We start from the raw sequence: 15,455 nt of genomic DNA, 5'->3' as shown, positions 1-15,455 counted from the left end.
CACCTGACTCATTCTACCTCCACTGCGCAAAGGAAAATCGCTTTTTGCATGTATTCATTCTGAAAATAAATGTACTTTTGCCTATGGAAATGCAGGGATCCTGATTAATTTAAACAAATACATTAAAATATAACAACAACAACAACAACAAATAAAACAAAATATATTGTATGTCCGCTCAAGCCGATAGGGGCAGTAATGCGTTTGGTCCATTCACCTCTGTATGATGCGAAGGACAGGAGAAGAAAACACAATGCTAAACAAAAACAAAAAACTAAAATGGAGTCGGAGGAAGTCTTTAAATGCAAGTAGCACCTTATTTTTTTATGTATCAGTAGATTATGTAGTCTAATTTATTTATCTAATTCTTTCTCAAAAAGGTGATGCTGCATCAAATCAGTAACAGCCAGCCGATGCACTAATATGCTTAATTTGTCCATGTATGTACTCTATAATATTTAAAGTGGTGGTTACAGGCAAAATAACTTAAACAGTCATGTTTGTGCTTTTAGGGACTGATGCCAACACTACCGATCTGATTGTATGGCGAGTCAGCAACAACAGTCTGTTTACAGGCAAAAGAAATGCAGCCATCAAAGCCTTTGAGTGAGTAAGACCAGTCCTGACTTAGTGTTATGCCTTCATCTGCTCGCATCTTTGACATGTTTTTGATCTGTCAAATCCACAGACTTTATGTCAAAGAGAAACAACTGCAAGGGAAAGTTACCCCTGCTTGGGTTAGAAAAAAGTGGGAGAATCTAAAACAGAAGTACAAGGTGATGGCATGCATTAATTCAGCTTGTTTGCAAGTTAGCAATAGATTACAATACAGTATACATTTACAAATCAATGCCTTTTTCTTAAAGCTAACTGTTTGGTCAGTCACAATTCATGTGGCTTTGATTGCAGGACCTTAAGAGTCTCAGTATAGTTGGAGGGGACACAGCAATTGCAACCTGGAAGTGGTATGCAATCATGGATGGTGCACTGAGTTCCGAGATCCCTTTTAGCCCCCTCATTACACCGGTCCACGGGTCCTCATCCGCTCAGGATGCTCCTCCCATCAAGCAGAGGAAGGAGGAGGACTGGATGAAAGCCCTGCGGGAGATGGAGAGAAGACAGGAGGAACGAGAGAGACGATCGGCGGAGAGAGAGGACGAAAGAGACAGACGGGCCGCAGCAAGAGAGGAGGAGAGAGACCGAAGGGCTGCAGAGAGGGAGACGGAACGGGATCGAAGGGCCACAGAGAGGGAAGATGAGAGAGAGAGAGAGGCGCTGGAGAGGGAGATGAGGAGAGAACGAGAGATGTTTGCGAGAGAGGAACGGTGGGAGAAAGAGATGCTGGCTAGAGAAGAGAGGCAGGAAAGGGAGCACAGAGAAAGAGAGGAGAGGAGAGAAAGGGAAGCTGCTGCTAGAGAAGAAAGGCTCTTTAAACTCCTGGAGACATTTCTGGCCAACAAATAAAACAGTTACTGATGTGATTACATTCCAAGAATTGCCTATTTTCTACTAATAAACTATTTTGGTTTGCATTTCTTGTCATGTGTGTAGTTCTTTTGTGAGATTACTGTTGCACAAATCCAACAAATACTATTGATTAATTTAGTAATAATTACAGTGTTACAATGGATAATAAAACCAACAAGACCTCTTTGTCATAATTAAATAATTTATTATTACACAAATCCAACAGATAGCACATTACTGACAAACAATAATATATCTACAGAATAGCACATCAACAGTAACTCAAAAGGGAAGCTGCCAACATGTTAAGCCTTTACAATCTAAATATATATGGGTGAGAGACACATTCAATTATATTAAGTCAGTTTATTTAACGCTAGATTATGTGAGGTATCTGAAAAAAGATTACACTGTTTTATGCTGAGTCATATTAAGCAAAACACTGACAGAAACCACAGAATGAAAGAAACAACTAACTTCAACATAATAGAGCTGTTCAGGTTGTAGTCCAAATATACGGAAGAGAATTAGTATTGTTGTGTCAACAGGCACGTACACTTACATGCCTGTGGTAGTTGTAATCCTTACTTAGCAAATTGTTAGCAGCATACATACAACAAACACAGTGGCTTAAAAAATTCACGTTTGGGGTATGACTATGTAATTTATGTCAGGGTTGGGGAGTAACGGAATACATGTAAGGGGATTACGTATTTAAAATACAAAATATAAGTAACTGTATTCCATTACAGTTACAATTTAAATCATTGGTAATTAGAATACAGTTACATTCAAAAAGTATTTTAATTACTGAAGAGATTACTTTACATTTTATTGTCATTTGTTTCATTTAATATTTAGTCCTTTCAGATGGAAAACATTTATACATATAAAGGATGCGATCCAAAGTGCATTTGAACAGCGGTGAAGCACATTCTTATGATGTGATACATTCATACGAGCAGACAGAGAATTAAATTTGAAGTTTGGAGAAGAAGAAACAGAAATAAACCTTGTGTAAATTGTCAGCTTTACACTAAGATAAAATGCTATTTCTAGCCATTTTACATGCACGTTACCAGGCAAGATCATATTTTTTTTATCAAGAAAATTCACAATGGATCATAATTTCTTTTTTTCTAGTAAGACCTTTGATATTACGGCAAAAATCATATTCTTGATAATAATTTTTGTATTGTTTTCCTGTAAAAATATCTAAAAATCCTTAAAACAAGATCAATTAGATTTTTCTTGTTTTAGAAACAACACTGCATAAGATATTTAGGATTTTCAGAGAATGTATTTTTAATATGTATTTTGTCTTACTGTACTGGCAGAGTTTTTATTGTCAAAACAAGTGAAAAAATAAAGTAATCCAAAGTATTTAGAATACGTTACTGCCTTGAGTAATCTAACGGAATACATTACAAATTACATTTTACAGCATGTATTCTGTAATCTGTAGTGGAATATATTTAAAAAGTAACCCTCCCAACCCTGTTTATGTTATAGAACAAAAGTCCAGTATCTTCAAGTAATGTTTACCACAGACCTTATTTCACCCATAAATCCAAAACTGACATTATAAAAACCCATAGGAAATTCCAGAGGGAACACATGGCGAATTAGCCTTTCCGGGTTCGCCAACAAATAAACATCATGGCTGAACAGCTCTATTGGGACAATAGCTGGAAAAATGCTTAGAATGTTTCCTCAATTTTAGAAAGTGTTTCCTGAGGTTAATTTGGCCTTAAAGGTGCTGTAAGTGATATTAACCGTTTTGGAACTTCCATAAGACCTAGCTGTCTAATTAGACATGCCCCCCTCTATCCAAAACCACACGCTTGGAGATTGCTGTAATCAGAGATTACTAAGAGCATCTCAGTTTCACAGGTGGGAACAATAAATATGCAATTTGATGTCTGACATTGTACAAGTAGCCTACAAGTATGCTGGTTATCAAAAGCAACAGCAGCAAAATAGAGTTCTCATGTGACAAAAGGACAACTCTCAAACTGACACTCTCAGCTTCCCGCTATCAATCCACCTTTTTCCTAAATGCGGCAGTGTTGCATGATTCGTAACGAAAGCCTGTTTTTGTCTTCTGGTCTCCAGTGTTTTCACTCGCATCGGCATATATTCAGGGGTTCTCAACGGGGGGTGGAACCCCTGGTGTTCAAAGGATGCCAGGGGGCGCTAAGAGCAAATTAGTAGAGAGGGGGACGTTAGGTTACAAATGGGGGGGGGGGTGTTTATCAGTCATAATGATCAAATCTATCGACAAGTTCTTCTTAGCGTTAAAACGTTTATCTAGACTTTGAGTATATCAGCTGATTTTCAGTTATATGGGTTGGTACTCATTTGTACCACGGTTCATCTGATTTTAAAGTCTAGCGACGCATCTGAAGTGTCTGGTTCACCAGCGTCAAATACACATTCGGAGGCACAACCTCGGCTAATGCACCTGTATGGCTCTGTAGATGGATACGAAGTTGGCAGGCGTTTATCAAAAAAAGGTTGAGAACCACTGTTCTAAGCGGATAATGTGTTGTTTAGCGTATTCAATTCGGAAAAACTGGCTCTATAGTGCCGATATTTTAGAGAGTTGCGATGACCATTTTTTGACAGTGCCTCACCTGAGGTGAGTCTACTTTGAGTTGTTATGACAGCCAACAACTGCAAAAGTTGAGCCTGAACTAATTTGTACTCCAACTAACTCTTAAAATGGTTGTTGTTCTCCATCTAGAACGCTCGTATTGGTTATTCTTTCATGACTTCTTATGGAGACAGTCCAGCGTGGCACTACCCAGTGGTTAGTCAGGAAAACTGTGGATATACACTCACTGAGCACTTAATTAGGAACACTATGGTACTAATAAAGTGACCGACATGGTCTTCTGCTGTTGTAGCCCATCCGCCTCAAGGTTCATAGTGTTGTGCATTCTGAGATGCTATTCTGCTCACTACAATTGTACAGAGGGATTATCTGAGTTACCGTAGCCTTTTTGTCAGCTCGAACTAGTCTGGCCATTCTCTGTTGACCTCTCATCAAAAAGGAACTGCTGCTCACTGGATGTTTTTTGTTTTATGCACCATTCGGAGTAAACTCTACAGACTGTTGTGCGTGAAAATCCCAGGAGATCAGCAGTTACAGAAATACTCAAACCAGCCCGTCTGGCACCAACAATCATGCCACGGTCGAAATCACTTAGATCACATTTTTCCCCATTCTGATGGTTGATGTGAATGTTAATAAAAGCTCCTGACCCATATCTGCATGGTTTTAAGCACTGCACAGCTGACACAAATTGGCTGATTAGATAATGCCATGAATATGTAGGTGTAAAGGTGTTCCTAATAAAGTGCTAAGTGTATAGGTTGCCCTATGAATGGTCAGAATGACTGACAGGCAGAAAGTGCATCAAAGTCTTTTGATTGGCTAAACAACGAACCTGACCGTTTTCCCAGCTGTTTACAGAGCATAGGGGCTGTTACATCTGACAGGTAATAGGGATGTTTTCTGCGTGTCATTTCATAAAAAAAATTCACTTACAGCACCTTTAATTAATATAATAATCTAGATCCCCAATAGAAAAGCATCTGCTCAAGAACAATTTTCCAACTCTAAGTTAATCCATAAATTGCTGTGAGATTACTTATATTTGTAATAGCACACACAATTTGGCACAAATATAATATTTGGCTTTAATATTATACAAGCATCTATATTTTCCTAAAATAAAGCATTTCTAATATTTATTCTATATATCTAATTAATATATATTCCTCTAAATAAATACTATGATAGATGACAAATATTAAGAATACATCTATGTAATTAAATATTCAGTTTTTGTTGTTTATATGATTTTGACACAGAATACTTTGATGATCTCTTTATAAGGTTTAGATTCAAAATGATATCTAACAAAAGACTAAACGGTGCAACACAGAAATGCACATTACTCTGCTTTCATTGTTGGATAATATTACGCACAGTGCTTAATAAATACTTATAGTAATTGCAAAGGGTGTCCCATGACAGCTTTGTATGGTTTTATGCTTTCCCTTTGACCAGAGAAACAAAATTTAGAATGTAAGCTGAAAACTAAGCACAGTATCTAAGCCCTGGTATTTGCTTCTCAACTTTCTATTACATTAGTAAAGTATTGTACACTTTAATCCTGCAGCTGAACATTCTCAGACGTGAGACTCATCCAGGTCCAGGTCAACAGGGGAGAGGGGGAGTGGGGAGAGTGCATGGGGTTTGAGTAGTGAAGTCAGGAGTGGGTTCTCCATTCCACCGTCCTCTCCTATACTAACGGAGAGCTCAGTGTTCTGCAGAAGCCCAGAGGTCTCCTCATCCTCCGGACTTTCTCTGATCTGGGTTGGGGTCAGCCGGGAAGGAGTGCTCAAGACAGGGAGGGGAGGAGGAAGAGGGGAGCAGACTCTAGAAGTGGAGCCAGAGGTGGCCGAGGGGGTGGGAGATAGACTGCTTCTTACACTCCCCTGATCTTTCCTCTCTTTATTCTCAAACTGAGGGACCTACAGTTAAGATAGAGCACATGCTTTGTAAACTATTGATTTCAGGATATAAACAGCTAAAATTGATTTTAAAAGGCAAGTCTTTCCACTCATTGCTCACCATGCATTATGGAAGCCTTCATATTCGAACCAATGCTTAAGAACTTAAAAATTCAAACAAAATAGGATGTGTGTAGCGCACAACTCTACAAGTTTTAATTCAAATAATGTTGTTTTATGACAGACAGTGGGATAAATCAGACCTGTGGCCGTGCTGGGCTGTGCTGGGCAGTTTTGATACTGGGTGATGAGGACTCTGATGGGATGGAGGGAGAGTGACCTCCTGCCATATAGCTTAGCCTCCCGCTCTCTGTGGTCCCTGGCAGGCCGGGGCTGGGAGTGGCAGAGGGAGATCTGCCAGCCGCTTCCTGCTGGGTCTCAGTGAAAGTGACAGACCTCTTTTGGTCACCATGTGCTGAAGCATTTTATAAAAGATTAGAGATTCATTAGACTCTGTTCATTACATGATAATTGCATAAAATATGTCAAATATTAAAAGGAACACTTTACCCAAAGCCAACAATTCTGTCATCAATTACTCACCCTTATGTCGTTCCAAACATGTAAGAGGTTCTTTCTTCCATGGAACACAAAAGGATAATTTTATTATTTTTTATTTTTTATTTTTTACTAGTATTTCTTTTTTTCCCCCAAGCAATTACAAAGAATAAAGACTGGAGCTTTCAAGCTTTAAAAAGGATGCAGAAATACTGTTAAGATACCAAAGTATCATTAAAGCAGTTAATATGGCTTGTGCATTAAATATATAATATTAATTTGTCTTGAAAAAAAAAAAAAAAACCAGACCAAAAGTTATGTCATTATTCACGGAAAATTCTGACATCGACACTAGGTTATCCTTGGCTTCATGAGTTCATGAGAGAGGTAAAGAGGTCTGATTATTGAAAAAATAATTCTTTTAAAATGAGTCTTTTCAATGTAACGGTTGATCCAGTCCACAAGATCAGTCTGAATGGTTTGTTTACAAATGAATGTCAATGACCCAGTCATATTGAAAGTGAATATCTGTTCCTCATAAAAAGCTATTGTATGACTTCAGATGATTTGGAACATAGTATATGAGACGAATGGACCACTTATGATACGTTAATGGTGCTTTTGCTTAATTTTTGCAGCTTGAAATCTTCTGTCCCCATTCATTGTAATTACATAGGAAAAAACACCAGTACCAATTTTTAAAATTCTCCTTTTGTATTCTACTGAAGAAAGAAATTCATACAGGTTTGGAACACCAACAATGTGTGTAAATGATGACAGAATTAAAATTTTTGGATGAACTAATCATTTAAATATTGTGGACACTTAGCCCCCATTTTTCTTTTAATGTATCATGAGCTTTCATTTTTTTAAGTGGTCATATAAAAACACACCCCTGTCGAGTGGCTTATTCTTTGGCTGAATGCTTCTGCGGGTTGTTGAGAGTCTGGCTCCTTGACGTCCACGAGACTCATCCTGCACCCTCTGTATGGATAGCAGAGGTCGCCGTAGCTACAAGACACAATGCCTTAGTTTTATAATTTTGAGATAATATATAGAATGCAAAAATAAATAAATAATAAAAAAATAAGCTGGACTGTGTTCTGAAATCTCACCTGCCTAAGCCCTCTCTTACGACCGAGAGGTGGTTGGATTAGCAGATTCTGCTGCCCTGGTTCACTCTGCACACTGGCAACCCTACAGAATACAGTCACAGAATAGACACACCAACCAAGTTTTGAGTTTTAACTGCTTGGAGAGATGAACACAATCCCTGTTAAATCCTCCTGATAGATGGGAGAGTTAAGAGGAAATGTGTCCCTTACACACATCCCCATCAGTTTATAGCCCTCCACCAATCAAACACAGTGACAGAGACAAATCAGAAAGCATGAATCGCAGGTCAGAGCCTGCAATGTCATCCACAAAAATTAGGGGAATAGAGGAGCTGGTATGGCAGTGTTAGCATAAAGTAACCATCAATGTAAACTAAGCCATTTTGTACAAAAAAAATTTAGACTTCCTCTGATGGCAGATCTCCTAAATGCCGCTTAGAAAATAAATATCTTAACGTCTAATGTTTTATCTTTTACTTTACAACTGCAAGACCATACTCCCAAGCCCCACAGATTCCCCCCAAGAGAGGAACTCCAATTTGAGCAGCAAGAAGCCTGAAACATGAGTGGACACCATGACGACATGAGGCTCACTGGAGATGACATGAGCACTACAAAGTGATAATAAATAGATGGCCATCATTGTCCCTAGGCAAAAGAGAAAGAAAGAAAGAAGCCTGGAGAGAATGAGAAAATAGAGAAAGAAAGATTGGAGAAAATGATAAAAGAGAGAAAGAAGAAGGAAAAAGGAAGAAAGAAAGAAAGAAAGAAAGAAAGAAAGAAAAAGAAAGAAACTTTGGAGACAATGATAAAAGAGAGAAACAAAGAAAAAAATGAGAGAAAGAAAGAAAGAAAGAGAGAGAGAAAGCAAGCAAGAAAGAAAATAAGAAAGAAAGAAAGATTGGAGAAAATGATAAAAGAGAGAAAGAAAGAAAAAGAAAGGAAAAAGGAAGGAAGAAAGAAAGAAGTTTGGAGAGAATGATAAAAGAAAAAAGAATGAATGAATGAATGAATGAAAGAAGTTGGAGAGAATTATGAAAAGAAAGAATTAATGAAAGAAGCTACAACAGAATGAGAAAAGAAAGAAGAAAGAAATAAAAGAAAAGAAAAGAAAGAAAGAAAAAGGAAAAAGAAAAAGAAAGTTTGGAGAAAATGATAAAAGACAAATAAAATAAATAAAAAATAAATAACAGAAAAGAAAGACAGAAAGAGAAAGAAAGGAAAAGAAAGAATGAAAGAAAGACATTTTGAGACAATTAATAAAGGAAGAAAGAAGCTAGGAGAGAATGATAAAAGAAAGAAAGAAAGAAGTTTGGAGAGAATGATAAAAGAAAGAAAATATAAAAAGGAAGAAAGAAAAATAAAATAAATGAAGTTTGGAGAGAATGATAAAAGAAAGAAAGAGAGAAATAAAATAAAGAAAAAAGAAAGAAACTAGGAGAGGATGAGAAAATAAAGAAAAAAGAAAGAAAAGTGAAAAGTGGCTTGTAAAGGATGAGAAGGGAGAGAGAGATCCTAGTGAGGAGTCGGTTGGATGTGATGAAGAGGGACGGCAGGCCCAGATCCGGCACACAGACGGTGAGACACTGTACACACAGGGCTGTGAAACTGTACCTAGAAAGGTTACCCTCCTCCAGAAGCCCCTGGGATTCATCTAGCACATTGGGTTCACTGCAGAGTTGGGCAGGGAACAAGGTTAGGGAAATATAAGAGACATGCAACCCCACCCCCCCCAGCTGTAGATCAGCCCTATCTTAAAGAGAAAAATAAGGTAAGATTGGCTAGATACGGTTATGTCATGTAGACAGTCTGTTTGGAGTTGTTTGTTGTTAGAATGAACTTTAGTTTTAAAGGGGTGTGTTTACCTGTGACTGGGCAGCATGGTGCTTATGCTTGGCTCAGGCCGAGTGGCGGCTGAACCCGTGGCGTGACTGGAGAAGCGCCGCTGGGAAATGAGTCTGGGGAGGAAAGCCTCGTGCTCACTTACCACACTGGGAATGCTTATGGAGTCGTCTGAAAGAGAGCGAGAGAGTACAAATGCGTGTTAATATGGATCATTCAACAACATTATGCTTTGTTATATTACCCTGAAATAAGTTACCACAAAACTAGTTACCACAGCTGCAATGGGGTTTCTAATACAGCTGCTGAGTGAGTGACAGTAAATTTGGCATCTTCTCTATTCTGACGGTCTACCGCCCTGTTTTTTTCTTCTTGTGGATAGTGGAAAGTAATAGTAAATTTTTTCTTTTAAAATTGGAGCAAATGGGTAAGAAAAAAAATATTTGCTGTGGTCTTATGTTCACCACTATAGAAGTTTACCCTGCAATAGTTTACTTCTGCATTCCAAAACCTGGAAGTGTGATAAAGGTCTATTGTAGAAATGCACAATTTGCCGTCAGCCATGAATAATTTATTCCACGAGCGAAAGTGGGGTCCGATAACAGGGGGTTTACAGAGATAAAGCAAATCAAGTAGTATTCAACTGCTCAAGGCAACCCAGCTCCATGTAAAATAAAGTAGCTTTTATACTGTATGGCTCCTGATATGACTGGAGTCTTCATCTCATATGAGTGTACACATTTTAAACATATTTTTCAAAAGTACTATTTGTTTCTTAAGCTACATTTCATTTAATTTGAACAAGGACACATTACTGAGAGCACCTTTAATGCGAGATTTAAATAACTGCATTTGCCTGTAGAACATGCTTCCTCATTCCCTTAAATCATGAAAAGGAATGAGTCTGTCAGAGAACTTCTGCACCCCAAAGTTTAAGAAGAAAATAAAGAGGAAGAATGACACACTTTCCTCCTCCTCCTCATCAGTGCGGCTGAGTGTGTCCTGCGAGGGCTGGCGTGAGGGTTGGCTCTCCTGCTCCCAGACAGTTCCTGTACCAGTATTTGAGCGGGACATGGTGGCCAGACTCAACCTGTATGCAGAGGTTGATGTGCCAACAGTACTAATGGAAGTCTTTCCCTGGTATGCTGTAGATAAATAAGAAGAAACAAACAGAACAGGGTTTTTCATTCTATACTTAACCGTTGATTGACGATTTTGTAAACCCAGGGTAATACAATGTGGAAGTACAATGTGGAATCTCGAAACCTGATTAGCCAGGATTAATTGTTAACCCAGAATAAACTATGAGTAGCTTAAAACATGGAACAACAACAGAAAAAGCCAGTTCTCACCAGCGCCGCTGTGCACAGCCTCTTTCAGGATCTTGAGCTCATTGTTGAACTCGGCGAACAGAGAGCTCTTGCAGAGGGAACGTGGGATGAAACGACGCTCCAGTTGCTCTGCGATGTGGTGACGGGCCGTGATCTCCTCCTGAGACTCAGCTGGCTGGGTCAGCAGCTAAGAGCAGAGAAATGGGGAAGAGGGACATTTAACAGCTTGGTAATGTGTAACAACCTTAACGAAGAATGAAAAGAAAATTAGCAGAAGAAAGAGATAGGAGACTTCAGAAACTTTAGAGTGGTTGCAGATAGCCTCAGAACCTGCCCACCTTGCACTGTATGAAGGGACGCAGAAGAATGAAGATTGGTATTCGTGTGCGCACAATGAAGTCGATGAAATCCCAGAAAGCCAGACCGCCAACTTTCCTCAGGGCCATTTCCTTGACCTGCAGACTCAGCTTGTACCACTGATTACCTAACTGTCGCTCAAAGCACACTAAGACCACCTTTAAAGCTAGAGAGATTAAAAAAAATGTAATCCACTATGTACAATGTGGTTCAAAAATCCACTTGTAAAAATGCTTTTATTTTTTTCCATTAAAAATTATATTATAAGCTTGTTTGAAACATCTCCACAATTTCAGTATCTGGCATGTCTCTTTTTCACTTTTAAAGACCGCATGCACTGGAACTAGCATGACATAGCATGGAAACCAGACCTTTCATTCCAATGGGTTAATTGGTTAGTCACAACTTTGCTTATTTGATTAGTGACCAAGAAACCTTGCAGATTCTTAAATAGTAATTATTATTCATTTTATGTCATAACCTTTCTTTGTTTTAAATTTTTCAACCTGTTTATTTTCAGGTTTAAATATTTTGAATCTCTGACTTTCAAATGTGGACTTTTGAACATCACTCTATAAAATGTAGAAACATATTTCAACATTGATCTTTTTTTTTCTTTCTTATATTGCCCCATCTACCCCCTTCTACAGCTCTAGTACCAAGGTAAGCAGCCTGGCTGGTGGATTCAGCGAGTCCCTCTCGACGCAGGTCTTTCCCAGTGTCTCCTGGAGTGGAGCAGTGTGCAGGAGAGGCGTCCAGCACAAAGTTCTTACTGCGGGAGGTGCTGATGATGCGTGGAGGTAACAGGATGTTGAGGACCGTCTGCAAAAGTAGGAATATCTCCGGCTGCTCCAGATGAGGACTGTCTGTGAGGGAGAACACAAACATACAGTATGCGTGATACTGTGCTTCTCTACGCAATCACATTAGATCAACTTTGAGCATATTTAAATGTTACTAGCTCTGTTTTAGTCCTGAAGCACACCTTTACTCCCTGAGCCCACAGTCAATACAAACGGAATCAAAAGGTTAAGCAGCATCCCCTCTCGTCTCTCCTGATTGGTGAAGGGGGAGATCACATGACTGAGTGGGAAGTCATCCTTTAAAGCCTAGAATTGGAGGAATATTAAGACATTAAACATGTGCGTGAGTGTTGGCAAAACAATAAACTGATAAAACAGAATAGGATTATACCTGGATCTGCATGGCAACCAAACGCACAACTGCTGTACTGAAGGGAAGAGGAGGGGACAGGTAAGGACTCAGATGCAACAAGGGCAGTCCATCTGCTACACTAGAGGGTCCCACCACGCCCATCACCTAAACACACACATATACTGCATATGTAAGCACATACACATACACATATACACATCACTCGTTGAAGTGAGAACAAAAGAGGAGATTATCGGCAGCGCATTTTTGGGACTAACCAGGTTGACACAGACGTTGATAAGAGATCGCAGGTGTGGCAGGAAGGAGATAATGGGCTGCCGATGGAGTGTCAAACAAATCCCTTCAATCAGACTGCTAGCAGCCTCCCACTCCACCTGTCGCCTGCAAAAACAAAACATGGGCATATTCATCTCACACACTTTCACAAGATATCAGATATCAAAAAGGCATCTTGTAATACATTTTAAGCCACTGGTCACTTGCTAAAACCCATTTGGGCATTAAAAAAATTATGTTTACTGCACTGATAATTGCACAAGTTTAGTTGGCTATCAGGTAATACAAAATTCCACACTGTTTTACAATAACACTAACTTTATGGAATAGTTTACCCAAAGTTTACCCCAATAGTTTACCCTTCTGTAGAACACAAAAGGTGAATTTTTAAAGAATTTTCTGGCCAATCTTTTCCATATAGTGAAAGAATGATGACTGGGACTGTCAAGCTCCAAAAAAAAATTAAAAAAAAAAGCACCATAAAAGGACAGTCAGTAGCTGGGTTTCCATTCAAATGTTTTTGAATGGGTCATAAAACGCTAACACGTGTTTTCTAGATGTTAACAGATTTGTTGCCAAGTATGTATGACAATGATAGTAAGCATTTATGGAGTTAAAAATCAACATTTAGAAAATGTCACATGGATGTGAGGTGTACATGTTAGATTTACACTAGATTTGATCGCATACGCGTTACTGGTTTCTCTTGATATTACTTATGAGACTGGTGATTTCTCGAGAAGGATATAGCTGCAGGTTGAGCTCCAAAAGGGGGCGGGAGCTCCAAACTGCCAGCAAAGACAAACAGAACCCCTAACCCAACCATTTCCCTGACCCTAACATTAATCATGGGTGGAAGTGCATCTCCCTTTTGGAATGGGTCCAACCCCCTTCCGGAATTTCCCTGCCCTCCTTTGGAGTTTCCTCCCCCGTTTTGAGATCTCAGGGCTTTCTCAGCTAGTCAGAATCATTGTTCGAAAATTGTACGAGAGAGAGAGATGCATATTTTCCTCTGCAATGCTGATGTGTGTGTGCAACAAGCAGTTTTAACAGGAGAGTTTTTAGATTTATGAACAGCTGGTGAGGGCCCACTTTAACAAGCAGATATGGGTTAAAGACTTCCGAATGTCAAAGGCTATGTTAGAAGAATTGCGTGCCAAGGTTGGACCTCTCTTTGGGCCAATCACATCAAACTACCACACACACTTGAATGGAAACCCAGCAAAGAAGACTATTTTTATGAACCTGACAACAAATTAATTGAAAAGATCTGATTCAGAAGAACTATTCTTTCATGAATTGTTCATGAAATGTTCATTCTAGTGGTGCACCAATCAGGAAATTTGAGGCTGATATAGCGATATTTTTAACACCGACATTTTAACACTGTGGTTGTCCGATACTGATCCAATCACCAATATACATTTTTAAAGTGCCCCTTGCCACACTTTTACAAGTTAAATGCTTCAGTTGTATGTTTATGCCCCATACAGCAAAATTACGGTAAATTTACATTAACTGTGAAATGCTAACATTTATTTGAATTAAAAACAGTTATGAGGGACATTCCAGAATTAGAGGAGATTTTCTGTCCCAGCCAAAAGTTTTCACAGAATAGACGCTCAGAATGCTCAGAATACTGAAAAAAATGTACTTGCTCTAAACAATAAAGCCATCTTAAAAAAAAAATTGTTAATATAAAAAAAGAAAATCATTCAAATTCAAGCATACCCCTTAAAATATCTATTTTTACTTATCCCATCTTGTTAATGACCAAATTGCATGTCAAATATAATTGTTAAAATGAGTGTTATTTTTTTTAAATTTTTTGTGTGATGTGTTTGATAAAAGTGTCTTTTAATGGTGTAAAAAATGGTTGTGTGCAACATCTTGTGTTCAACCCTGTTACCGACAGGGTCACATGGAAAACAGGTAATTACATAATCAACAAATTTGCTAACGGCATGGCCATAAGAAAAGTAATTTCATTCTTCCTTTTTCAATATTTGTATCAGCTTTTCAGCATTGGCTGCCTTTATCGATCTAAACAACTCAACCATGTAACTAACATTATCAATATAAAAGAGTACTTATTTCATTAGTTTTTTTTATAATTACATAAATATGACTGTAATAATCTTGACATTGACATTTCATTCCCAAATTAATAACTTTCCTTGAAAATTGCTAATATTAGCATGAGTGTGCAACCCTGTAACCATTTTTTAAGTAACAGGTTTGCACCCTCATCAGTATTCTTAAAAGGTTTAAAATTTATTTTTGATGCCTAAGCTGGACGAATACAGTTTTCTGAAGGTTTATTACCTCTTTTCATAAAATACATAACAAAAAATGTGAACTAAACCAGTACAATTTTGAAGAGTATTGATACCTAAATTGTCCTCCAATTCTGGAATGTCAAATGAATAGTTCTGTTGTCACTACCAGAGAATATTGTGACATACTGGCAACTAGTAAACACCATGAGAGCATCACCATCACCACACAGCAGAGATATGTTCAAAAATAAGAAAGATATATCCATTACAAGCTTCAAACTACTCCAGTGACTAATCATTAGTTTCTATGATTTGTTCATCATTTTTAGCGTTTTGTTGTAATGCAAATCACTAATCATTGAGCAACTGCGTGAAGACGCAGTCCCGTTATTGAAGATTAAACTGTTAAAGATGTAAGTAGTTGTACTGTGACAAACATATATCTCTGATGTAAATCAGGAATCTCTCAAAATAACGCTGGGATGAGTGACTGATGAGAGACTGAGAGCATGCATGTTTGAGTGACACTA

General features: G+C 38.3%; 2 protein-coding genes across 2 annotated transcripts in view; one reads left to right on the top strand and one right to left on the bottom strand.

Moving 5' to 3' along the window:
* Positions 1–196: 196 nt before the first annotated feature.
* Positions 197–1,532, top strand: si:ch73-193c12.2 (eukaryotic translation initiation factor 3 subunit A). The gene is made up of 4 exons (XM_051706009.1): positions 197–304; positions 513–606; positions 689–776; positions 910–1,532. Exons 1-4 carry the CDS (start codon positions 199–201, stop codon positions 1,462–1,464), a joined length of 843 nt encoding a protein of 280 aa, XP_051561969.1. The 5' UTR covers positions 197–198; the 3' UTR covers positions 1,465–1,532.
* A 436-nt stretch (positions 1,533–1,968) lies between these two features.
* LOC127445745 (protein unc-80 homolog) overlaps positions 1,969–15,455 on the bottom strand; it is a 104,509-nt gene continuing 91,022 nt past the window's right edge. The window contains exons 51-63 of the mRNA XM_051706013.1: positions 12,628–12,751; positions 12,389–12,514; positions 12,180–12,303; positions 11,854–12,060; positions 11,176–11,360; positions 10,859–11,024; positions 10,472–10,651; positions 9,530–9,677; positions 9,279–9,335; positions 7,665–7,746; positions 7,443–7,560; positions 6,255–6,466; positions 1,969–6,012 (exon numbers count right to left, since the gene is read on the bottom strand). Coding sequence (XP_051561973.1) covers positions 5,668–6,012; positions 6,255–6,466; positions 7,443–7,560; positions 7,665–7,746; positions 9,279–9,335; positions 9,530–9,677; positions 10,472–10,651; positions 10,859–11,024; positions 11,176–11,360; positions 11,854–12,060; positions 12,180–12,303; positions 12,389–12,514; positions 12,628–12,751 — 2,074 coding nt within the window. The 3' untranslated portion in view covers positions 1,969–5,667. The remainder of the gene's footprint in view (positions 6,013–6,254; positions 6,467–7,442; positions 7,561–7,664; positions 7,747–9,278; positions 9,336–9,529; positions 9,678–10,471; positions 10,652–10,858; positions 11,025–11,175; positions 11,361–11,853; positions 12,061–12,179; positions 12,304–12,388; positions 12,515–12,627; positions 12,752–15,455) is intronic.

This window comes from Myxocyprinus asiaticus, chromosome 9 (genome assembly GCF_019703515.2).
Source record: "Myxocyprinus asiaticus isolate MX2 ecotype Aquarium Trade chromosome 9, UBuf_Myxa_2, whole genome shotgun sequence".
Taxonomy (NCBI): domain Eukaryota; kingdom Metazoa; phylum Chordata; class Actinopteri; order Cypriniformes; family Catostomidae; genus Myxocyprinus; species Myxocyprinus asiaticus.
The sequence above is the reverse complement of the archived record's forward strand: the minus strand, read 5'-3'. Positions and strand labels throughout refer to the sequence as shown.

Coding starts and splice junctions, on each gene's coding strand:
- si:ch73-193c12.2 (XM_051706009.1), top strand. CDS start 199: ATGCGTTTGGTCCATTCACCTCTGTATGATGCGAAGGACAGGAGAAGA. Junction 607..688: donor GCAGCCATCAAAGCCTTTGA/GTGAGTAAGACC, acceptor TCAAATCCACAG/ACTTTATGTCAAAGAGAAAC. Junction 777..909: donor ATCTAAAACAGAAGTACAAG/GTGATGGCATGC, acceptor CTTTGATTGCAG/GACCTTAAGAGTCTCAGTAT.